The following is a 19,874-nucleotide window of genomic DNA, read 5'->3' as shown; positions in this document are numbered from 1 at the left end:
TTCAGTTATTCCCTGTTTTACAATTTGAAAGAATGTGTTGTATAAATCTTTCTAACCACTCAATCTCTATCCATGAACAACTAAAACAGCTGCAAAACAGGTTACACACCCTGAAAGAAGTTGATGACCCCATTAGAAGTTGGTTAACCAATTAAGACATTACTGAGTAGTTAAAATCTCTTGTACTAGAAGAGAGATGAATTTTTGTTATAGTATTAATATAATTATTGTGAGCTGTATGTTATCCTGTATCTGTAAAAGTCTAAAACGAATCGTGTCCAAAACCTGGGTTGTGCAAAAAGAAAAAAGGGGAATTATAGTAAAACATTTTAACAGAGTAAAAGCATGATATTTTAGTAAATGCCTGTCTGCACAACCCAGCTTTCAATCCAGGCGACAATATTAAAGGCAGTGTCCTTGAAACTCTCCTGGAACAGAGAGAATAAAGAAAAACAATGGCATTGTGTACATGGAAAAAAATGCAAAACAATATGTGTTAACCAATAGTAGCTTGTTAAGCTGCACAAACCCTGTAGGGCCCTATAAAAGTATGCTAAAGATAGAAATAAACGACATTCACTATACCTCTATGAGGTCTCAGTGAATAGTCTGAGCGGTTTTACATTAAGTGGGAAGGAAAGAAGGGATGGCAGAGGGAAAAGGTGTTCTAAAGGTTTATTTTTAGTTTTCATTATCCTCTTTTAATTCTGTTAATAAATTTTTCCTTTATACCTTTTAATGTTTTGAGCCTGATTTGCCCTTAAAGTAGTTTTCTCCTAATTCTTATCTCACCCCATGAGTTTTATTTTAATTGATCTTTCCCCTCCTCTGCTCAATTATAACATAAGAAAATGAGTTAATGATTTTTATGGGTGCACTGGCATTTGGCCAGTGGTCAAATGGTCACAATATCATATTCCCTATCATGCACCAGCCTCTGGGAAAGTTGAATGGTACAATGGACTGTTAAAAACCACATTGAAAGCAATGGATGGTGGGACTTTGAAACATTGGGATCTACATTTCATGTGGGCAGCCTCATTCGTTAACACTAGAGGCTCTACCAATGAGCTGGCCCTGCCCAATTCAAGCCTCCACGTACTGTAGAAGGGGATAAAGTCCCCGTAGTTCATATGAGGAATGTGTTAGGGAAGACAGTTTAGATTAGTCCTGCCACAAACAAAGTCAAACCTATGCATGGGATTGTTTTTTCTCCAGGACATGGGTGCACTTGCTGGGTAACGCAGAGGGACAGGGAAACACAATGTGTACTTCAAGGGGATTTGATTTTTGGGTGAGAATAGTCTGTAATGTTGAATTGTATGATATTGGTTGCTGAATGACACTGCCACCGTGTGCCATAACTACTATGGCAGGTGAGGATGGGCTGCTCCTGATACATGTGTTGTGAGATCCTGATGGAACAACCAGCCAACAGCACACCAGCCCTCCTGCCCTGGAAAATATCTAGGACACATAAAGCTCACAGGGGAAATGGCTAGCTACCTGGAGGCCATTTTATAGCACCTCACATCATTTTCCAGGCCACATTGCATGGCAGCATGTTGGGGTATTGTCAGTGGTGAACATTCACACGTGAATTGTTTGTTTGTTGTACACTTTATTATTAATATTGCTGCTGTTACTGTTCATTTTCTTATTGTTGTTTCCAGTAAGTTGTTCTTGTCTCAACCCCTGATCTCTACCCTTTGTGACTCCAATTCTCCTCTCCATCCTGCTGCAGGGGAAGGAGGGAGTGAGCAAGCAGCACATGGTTTGGAGTATCTCAGTGAAAAAACTAAATTGGAGAATACCATTTATAAACCATGACACAGGTAAAAATTAAAAGAGGGTGTATTTAGGTTAGATATTAGGAAGAAATTCTTTAGTGAGGGTGGTGAGACACTGGAATAGCTTGCCCAGGGAGGTTGTGTATGCCCCAACTCCAGCAGTGTTCAAAGCCAGGTTGGATAACGCCTTCAGCAACCTGGTCTACTGGGAGGTGTCCCTGAACATGGCAGGAGAGGTTGGGACTAGATGACCTTGAAGGTCCCTTCCAACTCCTTAACATCCTATGATTCTATAACAAAACTGTTGAAGGGTCTAGAGAGCAGGTCCTATAAGGAGCAGCTGAAGGAACTGGGGTTGTTTAGTCTGCAAAGAAGGAGGCTTATAGGGGACCTTCTCATTTTCTACAAATACGTGAAAAGAGGCAGTAGCAAGGTGAGTGTCAATCTCTTATCCCAGGTAACAAGTGACAGGATGACAGGAAAAGGTTTTAAGTTGCACCAGGGGAGATTTAGATTGGATATTAGGAACAATTTCTTCACTGAAATTGTTATCAAGCATTAGAACAGATTGTCCAGGGAAGTGGTTGAGTCAACATCCCTGGAGGGATTTACAAGATGTGTAGATGTGGCACTTGGGGACATAGTTTAGTGGTGGACTTGGTAGCATAAGGTTTAACAGTTGGACTTGATTATCTTAAAGGTCATTTCCAACCAAAGAGATTAAATGATTCTGTGCAAACTAATTTGGTCTTCCTAGCCCTCCTATGTTTCTCTCAAAGATCTTCCAACAGCTCTAATCAATCAGGAGCATTCTTATACCAGATCTTCAGTTAGCAATCACATCACTAGTTTTAGGTGACCCAGCTTTATTTCATCCCCTCTTTGGAGATAAATTCTTGACATCTTTACAAAAAGACATGTTCTTGGAAAGAATCCCAGTTGTGGTAACAGATTTATATCCAAGTAGAAGTGTCACCTCTAACAAAAAAGATACTTACCATTGTAATAATATTGAAGTTTCCTCCATTTTAATCTATATCTGTGTAGCATTCTAAAAACATTCTATGTTAAAAATAAAATAACTTCAGATCTCTGCTACATTTTTACATTTAGAAACATCAAAAATACTCACCCCAAGCACCTACAGCTAAAGAATTATTCTGGTTTGGTGTTCTCTCATATTCAGGATTCAAAGATGGCTGAAAGGAAGAATTACCTTCATTAAATAAAATTTATTAATAAGTCTTGAATTGTGAGACCAGTGAAATACAGAAACACAATAATATTGAAAGTATGACCTCTGTTGTCAAAGATTTTTAAATGGAGACAGATTAGAGACTTCTCCCTGCAACCCAAATAGATTCAACACCCACTTGTTTCCTCTTCTCCAACAAAACATCTCAAGCAGCAGTCAATACCATTATATGAACTGTCCAAAGAAAGCAAAACACAGTGATGTATGGTTCTTCAAAGAGGAAGTTCACCTTACATCCTACAATTTTAGGTTGAAGCATGGGATCTCAGCCAGCGGCAGAAAGATAATTTTGTTAGTACTTCAGATTTCCAGTAAGGAATTTAATGCATGCACATGCCACAGTAAATTTAGAACCCAATCATATTTTCACTTTAACACTTAACTGGCAATAATAAAAACATAATGATAAAGTCTGGATATAGAAAGAGAAACAAGTTAGTGGACAAATGACTAACACCCTCTTACATATGGGAAGAGTGATCCCTTATATGATGATCTGTAACTGGTAAAATCTCATGAAGTAGCTTGCAATGGACAAAATGGTGCAGAAACAATGAAACCTTGTTTATTGTAATTACAATTAACTTACAAAATCCTCAGCCTCAAACTGTTTAGGTACTTCCTTGTCTTCCTTCTTCCCAGTTTCATTATCACATACATTGCTTTCATGCAGTCCTTGGCCTTTTCCACAGTGTAAAGTGCTGGTACAAGTACGGAAACATCCACCATGGTATCCCTCATGATGGTTTCTATTTTCTGTACCATTTCTGCCTTGTGAACGCCAACCACTCTTCTCTTTTCTCCCAAGATGCCCTTAGATTTTTAAATTTTAAGGAAATGTAGTTACTAGCGGTTTTGAAAGAACATTCTACTTCTGCAAAATTGGTAGAGAAACTAAGCAAGCAGCTCTATACTCTGGGATGTGACAGTTTAATAAACTTAGTTTTCATTTACATAAGCAGCAGGGAAGAATCTCAAAACAGTGCCAAAGAAAGTGAATAGTAGTCAAACATTAAGAAGTCAAACCCCTTTTCTGGCTACTCATTTTTATGTTGTTGGCTAGAGAATTAACTTGACCACCTTCTTAAGAGAGAAATACACCTGGAATCACACTACTTTAACCAGCCCTTACTCATCACATCATCTCCCAAAAGATCTATCTTTCCATTACCTATATTCTACTACAGAATGTAGAAATTTGGCATAGGACAACAACAACAAACGTATTTAAAATGTTCAATGAAAACTAAATTATACCTCTGCTTGGCCATCCAATGTTAGGATCAAACACATCTGAAGAGTTGTGTCTTCTGTGATTTGTTTCATAATGATTTTCTATCCACAAAAAATTTTCAGAATGTTTCTCCAAGTTCAGTGATGACTGTAAGGGAGCACAAGAGATATCTGTTTAATAACAAAACTGAATTATCAGAACTGTAATATGTACATTACTTATGGTATATACAATCCATTTTTAAAAGGACTACAAATAGCAGACAATACAGCAGTCCTCAAGTATGCATATGTTCAGTTAGGTCATAATCTCCCATGCTAGCAGAAGCTATATCTTCTGCTCCAGGACACTGAAACAGTGCTGAGGACCATGCTGGTAACACAGTGTAAAAATCCCAAGCAATTATTTTGGTTTGGCAGCAGAAGAAAGCACAAGTAACATGTTGCAGCAGAGAAAAAATTTAAAAAAGGTAACAAAGAATACAAGATGAGTTTTGGAAGGCAGGAAAGAAGTCTGGGATCTTAATTTGAGTAGAGAATACACATGTATTGCACTGAAAGCAGAGAGTTGCTTCCACCAGACAGCTGTACCCCAAAAAGGCCCAGTCATTACAACATAATAAAGCAAATGCAACTAGTTATGAAATACAAGTAAAATCTAGGGTCTAAAGTGTACAGATTCACAAATACACTTCAAATTACCAGGTTATAAAGTAGGCATAGTAGAAATTTTAGAGAATTAAATCTTTATAAAGTACTTCCCACTGGTATATTAAACTAAAACTTTATGTTGAGAATAGCACTCAGAAATCCAATCACATCCTGACTACAACTCATACCTAATGGGATTAGACAAAAAAAAATATCATGTCTTAGGGCATGTGTCTTATTTATTACTTCTATCTGGCTTTACTATTTTATTACTATAATATTTATTTCGTTGTTACACCTTAAAAATTAAAGAATAAATTTTCATTCTGCAAAAATAGTGCTTGGCCTTACTGTTGTACCTGCCACACAAATCCCAGTGACAGCAGAAAGCTGTTACCCAGTACCTCCCTGCTACATAGCCAACCTTTGATGCAGATAAATCAAAGCCTTCTTCCTTCCACCACATACTGCATAGATGTCCACTGTATTGCACATGTACAAGAGATCCAACACTTCCCAGGGCCTTAATAGCCACAAGTGCATAAATGTATATACATGTGGAAATGTACTATGTGAGCAAAGTAAGCTTAGTGATGCCAGGGAATATAAACTTCACTGCACCAAAAGTATCACCTTTGCTGCCCGAAGCTTGCTCTCTCTCCAGACTGAGTAACAGCCAGGAAGAAAACAAAAAAACAAAAAAAACCATAGCATTAATGGTGCATGTTTAAAAATGAAAGCCCCAAGTATATTTCCACAGTTATTATCCATTAGTCTAAACAAGTCATATTAATATTCAAAGTACTCTACTGGTCAAAGTGAGAAGGAAAAAAAAAAAAAAAGGAAATTACAGTAATTAATTTAACTACTTTGGAAAATATATTGAGACAATCACACAAAAAATAACACCTAAGTTCTACTGACAATTCCCCCAGTGGAACTCAAGGTACCGTTCAAAATCCACTGCTCAAAATTCAGACTCAAGTAACCAATAGATATGTATTTCCAAACTGTATAGCAGTCTGTTGGGGGTTAAGTGTCCTTCTTTTATGTGAAAAATGAGATTCACTTAATAAATTATAAAAAAAAAAAATAATATAAACAAAAAGACAATTAGAAGACAAAGGAAATAAAGCAAAGGGTTAAAACGGCCGGGTGCCCTGGCGCATTGCCAGGAACACACCTGATATCTTTGGAACACCCTTTTTATCCCCTCCTGCTGTGAGGGTTTAATGCATATTCAAACTTTTCTAAGAACCATTTTGCATGGTTACACCCTGAACCCGCCTCTTCAGAGCATGCTTCGTATGGTTTTTATTTTTGCTGATCATCATTTTATTTGAATTTTATTTCTTTTATTTGCAAGTGGTCAGTGCTGATAACAGTCTGGGCCTCTTGTCCTGCCGCTGGTGACAGCTGGGCTTCATGTCCTTCCGCTGCCAACGGCCTGGTCCTGGCTGCTGATAACAGCCTGGTCTCCATTGTCCTTCCGCTGATAACAGCTTGGGCCCCACTGTCTTTGCCCTCTGGGGTTTCCTTGCTTTGTAACACGAAATTCCTTTAAGCTTAAAACTTGTTAGCAAGAGAAAAAGTACATACATAGCCAAAAAGTATTTAACATATAATATTCATCCTAATACTTGTGAAAGCCAATATCACAATACAGATTTATAACATTTTAGTTCTGGCTTGCCTGTGGAATTTTTATCCATTAGTTTCGGGGACAACCTAACTGCAGGTACTTGGAGTGCTTGAGAAAACACAAAGAGTTCGGCCAGACCCAGGGGAGGAAGGGGGCAGGAAAAGGGGAGGGCGGGGACAGTTTGGCGGGCTCCTTCAGCTTTAGAGAAGAACACTTTGGGCTCAAAGCTGTTGCGGTGGGGAGAAAGGAATCTTGCCATCACCCAGACGGAGCTGCTACTTCTTCTTCTTCCTTCTTCGTTGGTGGCCTCGCATCCCCTGTCCTGCTGGGACGTGTGGCAGTGCCAGCCACCGCCGCGGAGCTGCTGATACACCTCAGCCACCGGCCCAGGATCTCAGCTCATCTCTGCTGTTCCAGCCGGCTGTTCCTCGGAGCCCTGCAGGAGCACCGGTACTGCCCACCTGAGGGAAGGCTGTCACGGGGTCCCTGGTTCTGTTTTCTTGCTAATGCTGTAGTTCTTGTTGTTTGTTCACCTTGTTATAAATATTAGTAAAGAACTGTTATTCCTATCCCCAGATCTCTGCCTGAAAGCCCCTTGATTTCAGGATTATCATAATTCAGAGGGAGTGGGTCTACATTTTTCATTCCAAGGGAGGCTCCTGCCTTCCCTAGCAGACACCTGTCTCCCAGAACCGAAACACAGTCAAATGAAAAGGGATTTCCCTCTCAGTTTGAGACCTATGAATTATTTCCTTGACAAACTTGGAGAGAAAAAAATAGAAAACCACAAGAAATTATCAAAAGATCCAAGTAGTTAACAAAAAAATCATTCTTTATAAACAAACTTTGAATAAACTGCCAAAAGTTTCTGAAAGTTCCAGATCTGTTGATCATAGATGAAATTTTAGAATTTAGCTTCACGTGTTCATTTACATACAACAACTTTCTAATGTTGCCTTTGGAGTTTAATTTCTTGTTGTATGAACTTTGAAGAACAAGCCCATTTTCACAAGTTATAACTGACAGTACTTCATATATAGTGTTTGAGTTGTATTTGATATAATGGATTTGAAGTCTCTAAATTGTATGCAAAGGTCATGCAGTTTGCATTTTCCCCACATGATGGAGGTATTAGTCAATCAACTCTCTTGTAATCAACAGGAAATCTATTGGCAATTTCTGGAAGTTGAGAAATTATCTGACTTGATATAACCAGCCAAGAAAGGAAGCAAAATAAATTTTTCAAGTATAAGAAGTCTTATTGCTTTACATGAAGTAACAGCAAACTTGCAAAAACGATTGCATTTAACAATCTGCCATCTCCCCATACACATTTTACAGCAATTATTTTTTAAAAGTTTCATCCATATCTCAAGATGGCTTCACTACTCACAAAGCTTTCCCATTTTCATCTGTTCAATTGCAATACTGTATTGTTGTAAATATATTAGTTTCAGACCCAAACTAAAGCTACTGAGCAATGGATACCCAGCTATCTCTGTTGACTTTGCCATATAAATGACAGAGGGATGATATAAAAGCTTATCTTTAAGAGGAAATCATCAGCAATAGATGAGATTAATTTAATTTAAGCTGTAATCAGTCACATTAAGAAAATTCTTTCACAATCCCAGCTTCCTGGCATCAGGTTTTTCTAATGCTAGCCTTTATCTAGGTAAGGGAAAGCCTCAGCTACCCCGGATTGAGGGGGAAACTAAGCTCAAATGCAATTCCTACCAAGTGCCTTTCAGGGAAATAAAAACTAACTGGGCAGAGTTCAGTTTCTCTTTCTCAAGTTTAAATGCTGATACTGTAGCCTCATGCCAGCTACATTCTACATGAAGCATTAGACACGTTGTCTTCCTCATCCCATTCTTCTTCATCTCCATCCCTTTTACCTGCTCTTCAGCAGCTTTCATGTTGAGATATGGGAGCAGAAATAAACATCTATCCTAGGAAACGGAGGCGAAAGGGAGCAGAAGGGCACATTATTTGAGACCTCTCTTGTAGAGGAATGACAGGATAAGCTTTATTCCATAAACTGGGAACTACTACACATTGGGTAGGATCAAAAAGACTTTTCAAGTGTTTAATATTCAAATGTGCTCTATATCACACAATGCTGATCACTGAGGGAGAAGACAATGCAAGGAAATAAGCTGCATTTCAAACAATGAAGCACAAAGACTATAATAGAGAGAGAAAGCACACAACTACAGTTTTTGTAAGAGATGAAAAAAGTATATCTAAACTCCTTGAGGCAAAGATTCATGAAATTGAACAAGATCCACAACATATACTTGCAATGAAATTTCCCATGATTGAGGAATAAGGTGACAAATACAACCCACACCCCAGATACATTTGAGGAGTACTGGGGTAAGGCTAGAACTTATTTTTATCCTGCTATATTGACACTTTAAGTATACAGTTAAAGCTCTTCCAGCAGATTCTTGAAAAATGTGGGAAAAGATTGTTTTTCACTTGTGACACCATGTTAAACTAAGCTCTAATTACTTTTCTGATTGAAAATGTATTAAATTGGAAAAAGCCAATCAGAAGAGCTGAATACCTCAGAAATCAAGTAGAATAAAAACAAATAGATCACAGGAACCATTCTGGAACAGATGGGCCTGATGTTCCCATAACAGCAATTGACAGTTGCTTATAGACTATACTAAACAAAGAAGCTAGATAGATCAGTGTACAAGTTGAATAGAGCACTATAACAAATAAGGACATGCAATGCATGCGTGTACATGTGCATGTGTAGACATATAAAAGTAAAGCAGTGGGAACACAACTAGTACTGACAGTTGACTGTGCATTTAACAATAGCACAAGCCTATTTCCATAACTTTATAAAGGCTAAACATTTTCCATGGACATGAAAGACAGCAAGAAACTTCCATAAATAGATTAAAGCAAGGCAATGCCACTCTCATAGCTGCAGATATATAGATATTGCATTCAAAATAATATAATGAAAACATCTCTACAAGTGGGAAAATAAAACAGATTACAGTAGTTTGAAATATCCAGTGCTGCCTCTGCTTCTACCTTCATACAAATTAAGAGAGTAGGATAGCCCCAAAAAAGAAACATTTATGAGATTGATATAGTCAAGACTTCCTAGAATACTTACAAATCCTAATGATTCAGAGATTTATATTTCTTGTTTCCAAGCTGTCTCACTGCATAGAGTAAAAGTAGTCTAGATGAAACCACCACAGCGAGAATGCATAACTATTTGAAAGTGCCACATGCTACCAGCAGTAGCAAGCATCCTGCTAGCAACTGAGGAGCCATTTCAGGTCTATTTCAAAAGCATTTTTTATCACTTGGATGATAGAATAACACTTCTGTAAAATGTATAGGACAGAGCAAAATCAGAAGCAAGAACATTAAGCACATGCCTCTGTCTCATTTCTTCTAGTACAGAATACTATAATTTATTTTAAACTCACATTGAAAGCAACCTTAACATGTCCAGGCACATACTTCTTTCCATGAACTCAGATGCTCAAGGAAAAAACCCTACTGGAGGTACAAGCTTGACAACCAAGGTCCAACTATTTAAATCATGACAGCAAGACTTGCTAGATAACATCTGTTATCACCCTTCACATTTTCATAAAGAGATTTGTATTTTTACTGATTGAGGTTATGACATTTAGACTTCTCTAATAACAAGACTGCCTGTTCAAAAGAATAGCAAAGAACATACCTTTGTTGATGGTGGAGTAGGAAAATTAAGCCAGGCTGGAGCAAAGTCATGCTGCGCCATTTAGGTCCAATCTCTCTGAATCACTGAAAAAAGGCTTCAGCACCTCATGGCAAGTCCCTGTAATGAGAACAAAACAAGAAATGAGCACTTTTCAGATGCTTATCTTACAAGAGGATTACACTTGTGGTGTTTTGATCATTACTTCTATTTTGGTTTTTAGTATTTTTCAGACACCTTTAACATGGGCCAGCATGTACTCAGGTGGGCAAGAAGGCAAATGGCATTCTTGCCTGTATCAGGAATACTGTGGCCAGTGGGACCAGGGAAGTGATTGTTCCTCTATACTGGGTACTGGTGAGGAACCTTGAGTGTTGTGTCCAGTTCTGGGTCCCTCATTACAAGGTCAATGGAGCTAGGGAAGGGGCTGGAACATAAGTCCTATGAGGAGCAGCTGAGGTAGCTGGGGGGTTCAGCCTGAAAAAAAGGAGCCTCAAGGGGGACAGGGGGACCTATTCGCTCTCAACTACTCCCTGACAGGAGGGTGGAGCCAGGTGGGGGTTGGGCTCTGCACCCAGGGAACAAGGGACAGGACAAGAGAAAATGGTCTCAAGCTGTGCCAGGAACAAAGAGTGGTTAAGCATTGGAACAGGCTCCCCAGGGCACAGGGCAGTGGTGGATTCACCATCCTTGGAAGTGCTCAAAAAACAAGTAGACTAGAGGAGGCATTTCACAATATGGTTTAGTGGGCATAGGGGTATTCAGTCAAAGGTTGGTCTTTATGATCTTGGAGGTCCTTTTCAACCTTAAGGATTCTATGATTCTATCTGGTTTTAGAATTCAACCAGCCTCATCTCATTTATAGCATCACATCTGCACTTTTATTACCAAAGTGTCACACTAATCAAATATATCACAGGTATCATGAAAATACAATTGCAACATTCACTCTTATATTTCCTCTTATAAATGGGATGAAGCATCTTGTGTAAGGTCTGATCAGAAATTAGTGATAAAATTAACTTTCAGAAATATTTTCCAGTATTATCTAGAATAGATCACAGAATCATAGAATCACTAGGTTGGAAGAGACCTTCAAGATCATAGAGTCCAACCCATGCCCTAACACCTCAACTAAAACAGGGCACTGAGTGCCACATCCAGTCTTCTTTTAAACACATCCAGGGATGATGACTCCACTACCTCCCTGGGCAGACCATTCCAATACTTTATCACCCTTTCTGTAAAAAACTTTTTCCTAACATCCAACCTAAACTTCCCTTTGTGCGGCTTAAGACTGTGTCCTCTGGTTCTGTCAGCTGCTGCTTTGAAAAAGAGACCAACCCCCAGCTACTTCAGGTAGTTGTAGAGAGTGATAAGGTCACCTCTGAGTCTCCTTTCCTCCAGGCTAAAAAACCCCAGCTCCCTCAGTCGTTCCTCCTAGGGCTTGTGTTCCAAGCCCCTCACCAGCCTTGTTGCCCTCCTCTGGATGTGCTCAAGTGTCTCAACATCCTTCCTAAACTGAGGGGTCCAGAACTGGACATAGTACTCAAGGTGTGACCTCACCAGTGCCAAGTACAGGGAAGAATGACTTCCTTGGTCCTGCTGGCCACACTATTCCTGATACAGGCCAGGATGCCATTGGCCTTCTTGGCCATGAGGGCACATTGCTGGCCCATGTTCAGTTGGCTGTCAACCAGTACCCCCAGGTGCCTTTCTGCCTGGGCACTATCCAGCCACACTGTCCCCAGCCTGTAGTGTTACAGGGGGTTATTGTGGCCAAAATGCAAGACTTGGCACTTGGACTTATTAAACTTCATCTTATTGGACTCTGCCCATCTATCCAACCATTCCAGGTCTCTCTGCAGAGCCTTCCTACCTTCCAACAGATCAACACATGCTCCCAGCTTAGTGTCGTCTGCAAATTTTCTAATGAAGGACTCAATACTCTCATCCATGTCATCAATAAAAATATTGAACAGAACTGGTCCCATCACAGACCCCCAAGGGACATCACTATAGACTGGCTGCCAACTGGATGCATCACTGTTCACCACTACTCTCTGGGCCTGGCCATCCAGCCAGTTCTTAACTCAGCAAAGAGCGCACCTGTCCAAGCCTTGGGCTGCCAGCTTTTCCAGGAGTATGCTGTGGGAGACAGTGTCAGAGGCCTTGCTGAAGTTCAAATAGACAATATCCAGAGCCTTTCCTGCATCCACCAGGCGGGTCACCTGGTCATAAAAGGAGACCAGGTTGGTCAAACACGACCTACGCCTCCTAAACCCATGTTGGCTAGGTCTGATATCCTGGCCATCCTGTAAGTGCTGCGTGATGATACTCAATATAAACTGTTGCAGGAGCTATTTCATTAGCTTCCTAGAAGAAGCTGATTTTTCAAATTAGTCCCTAAAATTTAATCTTAGAGGCTATATTATAGTTCCTTAATAAAAGACTAAATGCTCAGAACCACCACATGCCCCATATTTGCTCTAGATTTAATGAAAATAATGCTTACATGTCCAGAAATACTGTTAAAATCCAGTAAAATTCTCTAGCTTGAAAATGGGCAGGAAAAGATAATGGCTTAAGATAAAACCCAAAAATACTTTTCTTACCCCATGGTCTCTCCACAGGTGAGAAAACATCTCTCATTAAGCAAGAGAATGCAAGATAATGCAAACTATATTACTTGAAGGTGAGCAACAGCATAGAAAGAAATAGATGAAACTGCCTGAATTAAAAGGGTATCATAGAATCATGCTCTGCAGCTAGATACTACAAAATTGTAAATGACTCAAAAGTATCTGAAGTATGATATACACACTTAGAAATTCAGCTAGTGAAAACAATTAACATCTACACACATTTTACAGGGAGACCCAAATAAAGACATATTCCACATCTCTGCACAACAGAATGCAAATCTGTTACTCAGTGAGCACAGATGTAGTTCACTTTAATTGAAAGCTGATGTAATTTGAGTAAATTTTAGTAAGAGCTGAGTAATCTGAACCTGATAATTATTGTTCTATTCTGGCCTGAAGTGTGTCACTGCAGACTTCCAATAACAGAGAAAAATGTTCCAACTTCCAAAAGAAAGTATAAAAGATTCATAAGCATTAAACTGCACTACTTAACTAACTTGGGTTTTTTTTATGCAGTGAGCTCATACAAAAATTTTTAGGTACTTCTGATAGTAAAAGGTTTTAAAATCTTAGAAAATTCAGGGACTTAGAAAGTTGGGCTTGGCAAGCCCTGGGAAAAGTAGGCCCTGGGAAATGTTAGACCTTGTACTTGCTAAAGATCATGTCAAACTGCACCTGTGTAATCAGTAGATGATCATGATACAATTGTTAGATATGATTAGATATAATTATTGCTTAAAGAACATGAGGAACAATGTTAAAGGGTTGAGGGGGGTCACAAGAAATTCATGCTTGGGTAAAAACAATACATACAATAGAACAATGTAAGTTTAATAATTAATATGTAAGTTATATAACAATAGAGTATAAAACATGTTCAGTTCAAAACCAAGATGGGTCAGATTTGGGTATGTGTACCCCTGACACCCAGAGCTCTTAATAAAGCACCTTCCTATAATCATCCCATGATTATGCGTGTTCCTGAACGCTAACACTTCTGATACCAGAGTTAAACTATAAGGTAAGATGCACAAAATCCACTATCATTAAACAGAGACAAGTTTTAAAATTACCTTGGTATTTAATTTGTTATAAATTACTCTACTGAAGTCATCCAAGACTCTCCCCTGAATTAACTTCAAAAGAAATTCCAGAAAAATTTTCTAAATAATTCAATTGTGTAAGACTAGTTTAAATAAGTAAAATAAAGTTCTAGTCACAGAATCATCATAAAACGGCTTTTCTAACAGAAACTAAATTCACTTTTACTGATTAATCATGCTCAACAATGGTGTAGAAACAGAAAAGCATATATGTTTACAGGTGAACCTATACCAGTGGTGCTAAATTAATAGCAAATTAAATGTGAACAGACTACAGCAAGAATTTTTTTTTCCTCCTTCGCTCAGATACAGTTCTCATCTTCAAGCAAGAGAACCATTAAATTTTTAGAAAGGATCAAGACAGGTATTGATACTGGAAGATCAGCACAACAACAAAATTTTCAGACCAAGGCACTTGCAGCTGAAAAAACCAAATGGAGAGATTAGGTTTATACTGAATAAGAATATAACAAAGGATCCAAAAAGTATTACCAAGTTTTTTGGTGAATTCGCTATTAGGTGTGGGACAACAAAAACACTAATTGTGATTTAATAAATTTTATCCTTACTGTCTTTAGAACACTTGTCAAGCTTCCTAACACTACTATTTATCCAACTGCCATTAAAAGAGTTTATTCTTAACTTACATCCCTACCTTTCAACTTTGTACATAAATCAAGGGCTGAGGTGAGACTTTGTGAAGTATCTAAGGATTGGAAAGGTATTGCTATAGATACATAGTATAATATTGGCCTTTTGCAAGTATTAAGATGAATGCTATATGTATAATGTTAAAATGGCTTTGCTGTAGTAGTCAATATAGTATGTTTGAACTGTCTGCTTAGTTAGGATAACCACCAGTGAACAGATGATGAGGACCTGGCTGCTTATCAACACTCACTGTCTGTGGAAAGAAGAAGCCAAGGCCCAAATTAAAAGGTGAAAAGAAGAGGATTAAAACCACAAGCCTAGAAACACGCCTGCTCGAAAAAGGTGGACCCAAGGAGTGGCCATGATAAACAGTTCCTGGAATATGTAAATTAGTCAATAGAAAAGTCTGAATATGCATAAAGTCTATGAATATGCATCAAGTTGATGCAATAGAAATGGTATATAAAGGGTGTTTCCAAAACCAGGTGTGCTCTTGGCAGAGTGCCAAGCACCCGGCTGTTTTAACCCTTTGCTTTATTGTCTTTACCTCCTATTGTCTTTTATTATTAAACCTTTTAAAATTTACCAGAACAGTGAACGTTGTATTTCACATCTGGGGCTGGCTCCAGGATAAACACCTCACCTCTGAGACCACTGGGAGATCCTGAGTGGGGAAAAGGCACGCCTGCCGAGTTCAGCGGACCCTGCTCCGTTTCTTCTGGCGTGAATCAGCAGCTGCAGGTAAATACCCCGTGGACAAGGAGACAAAGCAAAGAAAAGGGAAAATGCTCCCTAAACTGTGGAATTTAGCTCGATAATTCTTGTGCACAAAGACCCAAAGAAGAAAAAAGGATTGTAAGTATTTTTCAGGGAAGCAGGAAGGGGGGTTGTAAGACAGCCCCCGGGGTGACTGGGACTGGGTCTCAGGGGAGGGGTTGAACCCTCAGAGGAAAGGGAGCCAAAGGTTTTCCTGGCACAATCCACTGGGAAAAGGGGATAAAAGTGGGGATCCCCAAAACTTTACCAGATTGAAGATTAAATCCAAGAAATCTGGTCTTAAAGTGGCCAAATTGAGGATTAATCCAAGAAACCTGGAACATTTGAGATCTTACAATACCCATGGCTGGGTATTAACAAGTGACTTGAAAGTAAAAGGTACCTTATTGTTGTCTTATTGTGACTGAGTGAGAGTGAGACAGATGTGAGTATGGGTAAATAAATGTGTGTGGGTGTTGATTTAGTTTGACTTTGTTTCCTGGAAGGAGGTAGATTGTATTGTATTGTTGAGGAGGAAAGATTTTTTGTGCTGTGGGGGGGTGTGAGTCAGGACAGGGGTGATGTCACCATGGGGACTGGATGAGTCTGGGTCACAGTGGGGACACTTGGTATGGTTCCCTTCCTCCCTGCAGGTTCCTGTCTTGGAGCCTAGGAGTGGTAAACCAGGGCTGGGACTTGTGGCCCAGGAGCCGCAAGGGTTTTGCCCCAAATTGGTTTTCAGTGAGACTGTGCCCCAGGGTAGCAGCTCTGGTCCCAGAGCAGAGTCAAGGTTATTTTTAGAGGTGATTCCCTCCTCCCAGCACTTTCCACTTTCCTTTCCCTTGGGCAGCTGGGGCCTCTGGGGGGGAGTTGCTCCTGTGTGCTGTGGGCTGGCATGTGGCTCGGGTGAGGCCTTGGGAAGGGGAAGCAGAAGTTTTGGGGTTTTTTATGGGGTTGTTTTTTGGTATTTTTATCCCCCACTGGGGCTGCAGTGGCGGTGGAGAAAGGCTTTCCCTGGGGCATGGTGCCCCCAGAGCTACTCTCTGAGGAGCTGTGGCCTGCTGGGGCACTTGGAGTGGTGGATCAGCCTCAGGAGTGGAGAGGGACTCCTGGAGCCCCAGCTAGCAGTGCGTCAGGTCAGACTCCGCAGGTCCTCTGGTGTGGCCAGGCAATGAGGTCAGGGCACAGGGGGTGCCCTGGGAGTGGGCTCAACTCTTCCCTCTCAGGTGAGGCAAGGAGAGGCCCATCTGTACCAGGATCGTGGGGCTTGCCTGGATCTTGGTGCTCATGGATTTAGACTCATTTGGGGCTCTTCTCAGCCCACAGAGCTCTGCTTGGGTTGTTCTGGTGGCTTCAGATGGGCTGGTTGAGCCCCAGATGCTGTTCCGGGTTGCCTGTGTTCCGCTCCCTGCTCCAGGCACACGGGGAGCAGGGGGGCTCTCAGTGGCTCTTGGGAACCTCCTGAAGCTGTGAAAGGGGTGGGGAACATGCTGTGGAGTGGGTTGTTCTCAGTGCCTACTTCAAATGGTGAAGGAGTTGGGGGGGTTCCTCTGGGACCCAAATTTTCCATGCTGGAGTATTGTAGAGCCTTGGGCACATTTGGTTCTGCAATTCTGGGAGTGGGGACTAATGTGGGACTATTTCAGAGAGCTCTTTCTTGGCCAGATGTGTGAGTGAGATGTGGACCAGTGCTGGCGTGAGGAGTCAGCTCGAATCGGGGGGCACTCTGTGGCTGCAGCTCTTGTTTTCCTGGGTCCTGGGAGAATTCCGTGTGGTTTTGCTGTGGGCTTCTGCAGCGGTGGGCTGTGTCTCTGCTTCAAGTCTGGGATTCCGGGAAGACCAGTGAACTTTGGAGAGGGGCTTGGAAGGATTCCAGGAGATGCATCCAGGGAGAGAGTGGGGAGGAAGCAAGCTCTGTTTTTTTTCGTGGGGTGAGTGCCATCTGAAGCCTTTGATAACTTTGGGGGTAGGCCCCCAAGAAGTATTAGAATTTGTAGCTGATTCTGAAGCAGAAAGAACTTATGTGGTAGATTCCAGAAGGATATGGTGTAAGTGGTGACAAGGTAGAGGTAGCAGGGGGAGAAGAGTTTGAGATTCCTGTCATTGGAGCTGTAGAAATTGGAGGAGAAACCAGAATAGGAACAGGAGATGTCTTATTAGTTCCTGGAATAGACATCAACTTGTTGGGAAGGGGCTTGTAAATACAATTAGGAATAGAGGCTGTGCCAGGGAAGGAAGATATCGGGAACACCTGGGGCCACCGGGTTGGGGGTTGTTTGACCGCTTTTATGCAAGTGGTTGGATCTCAGGGGCTGCAGTGGGGTCTGGTCCATGTGGGTGGCAGACAGAGGGGCCTGGCATGGCAGCTTCCAATTTTCACCCACCCAGTGGAGGCGGCGCAGGCCACGGTTTGCATGGGGTGCTGCTGGGGTCGGGAACTGCCTTGGCTGTGCCAGGGTCTCAAGGGGCATGGGGTTGACAGATGTGCCCGCCAGCCTGGCGGTGGCGCTGGGCGCGGTTCGCCACTGAGGAGCGGGCTGGCCCAGTGGCAAAGCCCCCAGACCCGAGTGCTGATGTCCAGCGCTGTGGTCTCCAGGCGCTGCCGCCTCAGCTGTGGTGGGGGCTGGGTGTGCTGAGCATGCCAGTCCTGTGTGTGTGGGGACAACGCAGAAGAGGGAGGCAGGACATGGGCTTTGCCCCCAGGGTCCCTACGCAGGTGGCTGTCTATGAGTCCCCTCCCGCCCTCAGAGCGAGCTGCTAAAAGAGCCCTCCCTGGCCGGAGCCACTGCAGCAGTGGGGGAGGAGCAAGGGACAGCCTGAAAGAGCTGCTGTGAATAAAAAGAACAGTGGGTGATAAGACCAAAGCAAAGGTAGCCTTAATCTCTCGCTAGTTCTCCAAACTTGGCCAAGTTGTTTAATTTTGATCTCTTAAAGCAAGATTTCTTTTTCTCTTCCTTCTCTTCCTTTCTTTCCCTTTTTTTTTTTTTTTTTGTTGTTAAGAGGAAGGGTTTTTTTTGTTCTAAAAAACTGTTAGAAGTCTGTGAAGCTAAACAGTTAGATATTACCCAGAGGGTAAAAAGGTAATAAATGTGATTCATCTCATGTCAAGACTAACCTGGCTTTTCTTGTTTAACTAACTATGGCTCACAAAAAGAAAAAAATGCCTCTGTGTTTACTGTTAAGCTTTTTTAAAACCCAAAAGTTTTGGAGAATGCTGATGGAAAATCCTGATGTAATGTTTTCACTGTCCCTGTGCTATTAAGAAGTTCTTTTCAGGTATTACTGATAACTGAGGCAGCAATCTGAACCAAGAAAAGAGGGTGGATCCACACGACTAAAATCAAAGGACCAGTGAAATAACCTGAGGAGGGGACTGTAACATCTAAACCAGGTGATACCAAATTGTTTTTAATACTTAGTTCTAGAATTCAAAAAGCACTGAATTTCATATAATATGAAATTCATGTGCATGTTTTCATGGTGATACATGAAAACAAATGTTAGAGTTAAGTAGAAAAGACTGAAAATGTAAATGTGTGAATGAGAAAGTTTCTTAAATCACTGGGTGAAAAAGTAGTTTAGAGAACAGGAGACAAGATGGAGGATTTAGGGTGTTGTCTCTTGTCCTTCTTCTTTCTTCTTCATGTTCTTCTCCTAGGGGTTTTTGGGTAGTAGTAAGTGATTGGGTAGAAAATGCTGCAGTGCAGCACACAGGTGTTGGGTCATTGGGTCACTAATAAAAATAATTTAGTTGGCATCTGTTAATTGGGTAAATGGACATATAAAAGACCTTGAAGAAGATCTTTGTTGACCATTTTACCCCTTTTCTATCTTAGTGCATGCAGCTCTTTGTACCTTGTAATGCTGATAAGAAAAAATAAACAACTGAGACCAAACGAGAGAAAACAAGCCTCCCTCTCGTCAATCTTCAGTTCAAAGGGAAAAAGAACCCAATCCAAAAGTCCTTTAATGAGACACCGAGGTTCCTTTTTGATTACGTACACCCATGTCAACAGTCACTGCTATAACCCAGCCAAATTAGGTACCTATATATGGATGCTAGCTTTGGAGCAGGCTGCAGGCCCCATGGCCTCTCAGTCCTGCCTGAGAATTCATAGGAGGATTTCAAAACAATCCTCAGAAACGTAAAACAACTGCCAGGTGCTGTTTGTCTGTCCTCTTGTTTTCCTTGCAGGAGAAAGTCAGGGGGTGGTGAACCCCACTGACCAATGATGGTGATGTAGTGATTTACTAACCAATAAGAGTTTCCTTTCTGTACTTTCCACGAACTAATCTATATAACAAGCCTAGAGCAATAAACTAGGAGATTTCTCCTGTTGTGACTCCCTTGAGAGTCCGTGTCGTTCTTTCCCGCCATTCCCAATTAGAACAACACCTATATGCAAAATGGGAATCAATAATAA

The 19,874-nt window shown here is 41.0% G+C and overlaps 1 protein-coding gene across 8 annotated transcripts in view; it reads right to left on the bottom strand.

Moving 5' to 3' along the window:
• The window catches only part of LOC148183418 (vasculin-like), a 120,951-nt gene that overhangs the window by 59,178 nt on the left and 41,899 nt on the right, over positions 1 to 19,874 (bottom strand). For 7 of the 8 annotated variants that reach the window (XM_088061585.1, XM_088061587.1, XM_088061588.1 and 4 more), the window contains 4 exons: positions 10,299 to 10,415; positions 4,303 to 4,426; positions 3,635 to 3,858; positions 2,923 to 2,989 (listed from right to left, as the gene is read on the bottom strand). In XM_088061585.1, the coding sequence (XP_087917711.1) occupies positions 2,923 to 2,989; positions 3,635 to 3,858; positions 4,303 to 4,426; positions 10,299 to 10,358 (475 nt within the window). In that variant the 5' untranslated portion in view covers positions 10,359 to 10,415. Of the gene's footprint in view, positions 1 to 2,922; positions 2,990 to 3,634; positions 3,859 to 4,302; positions 4,427 to 10,298; positions 10,416 to 12,404; positions 12,491 to 19,874 lie in introns of those variants that run through there. The other variant, XM_088061590.1, reaches the window with a different exon arrangement.

This window comes from Pseudopodoces humilis, chromosome 12, assembly GCF_049639895.1.
Source record: "Pseudopodoces humilis isolate 2021_Gansu_Grassland_sample_001 chromosome 12, ASM4963989v1, whole genome shotgun sequence".
NCBI classification, from domain to species: domain Eukaryota; kingdom Metazoa; phylum Chordata; class Aves; order Passeriformes; family Paridae; genus Pseudopodoces; species Pseudopodoces humilis.
The sequence above is the reverse complement of the archived record's forward strand: the minus strand, read 5'-3'. Positions and strand labels throughout refer to the sequence as shown.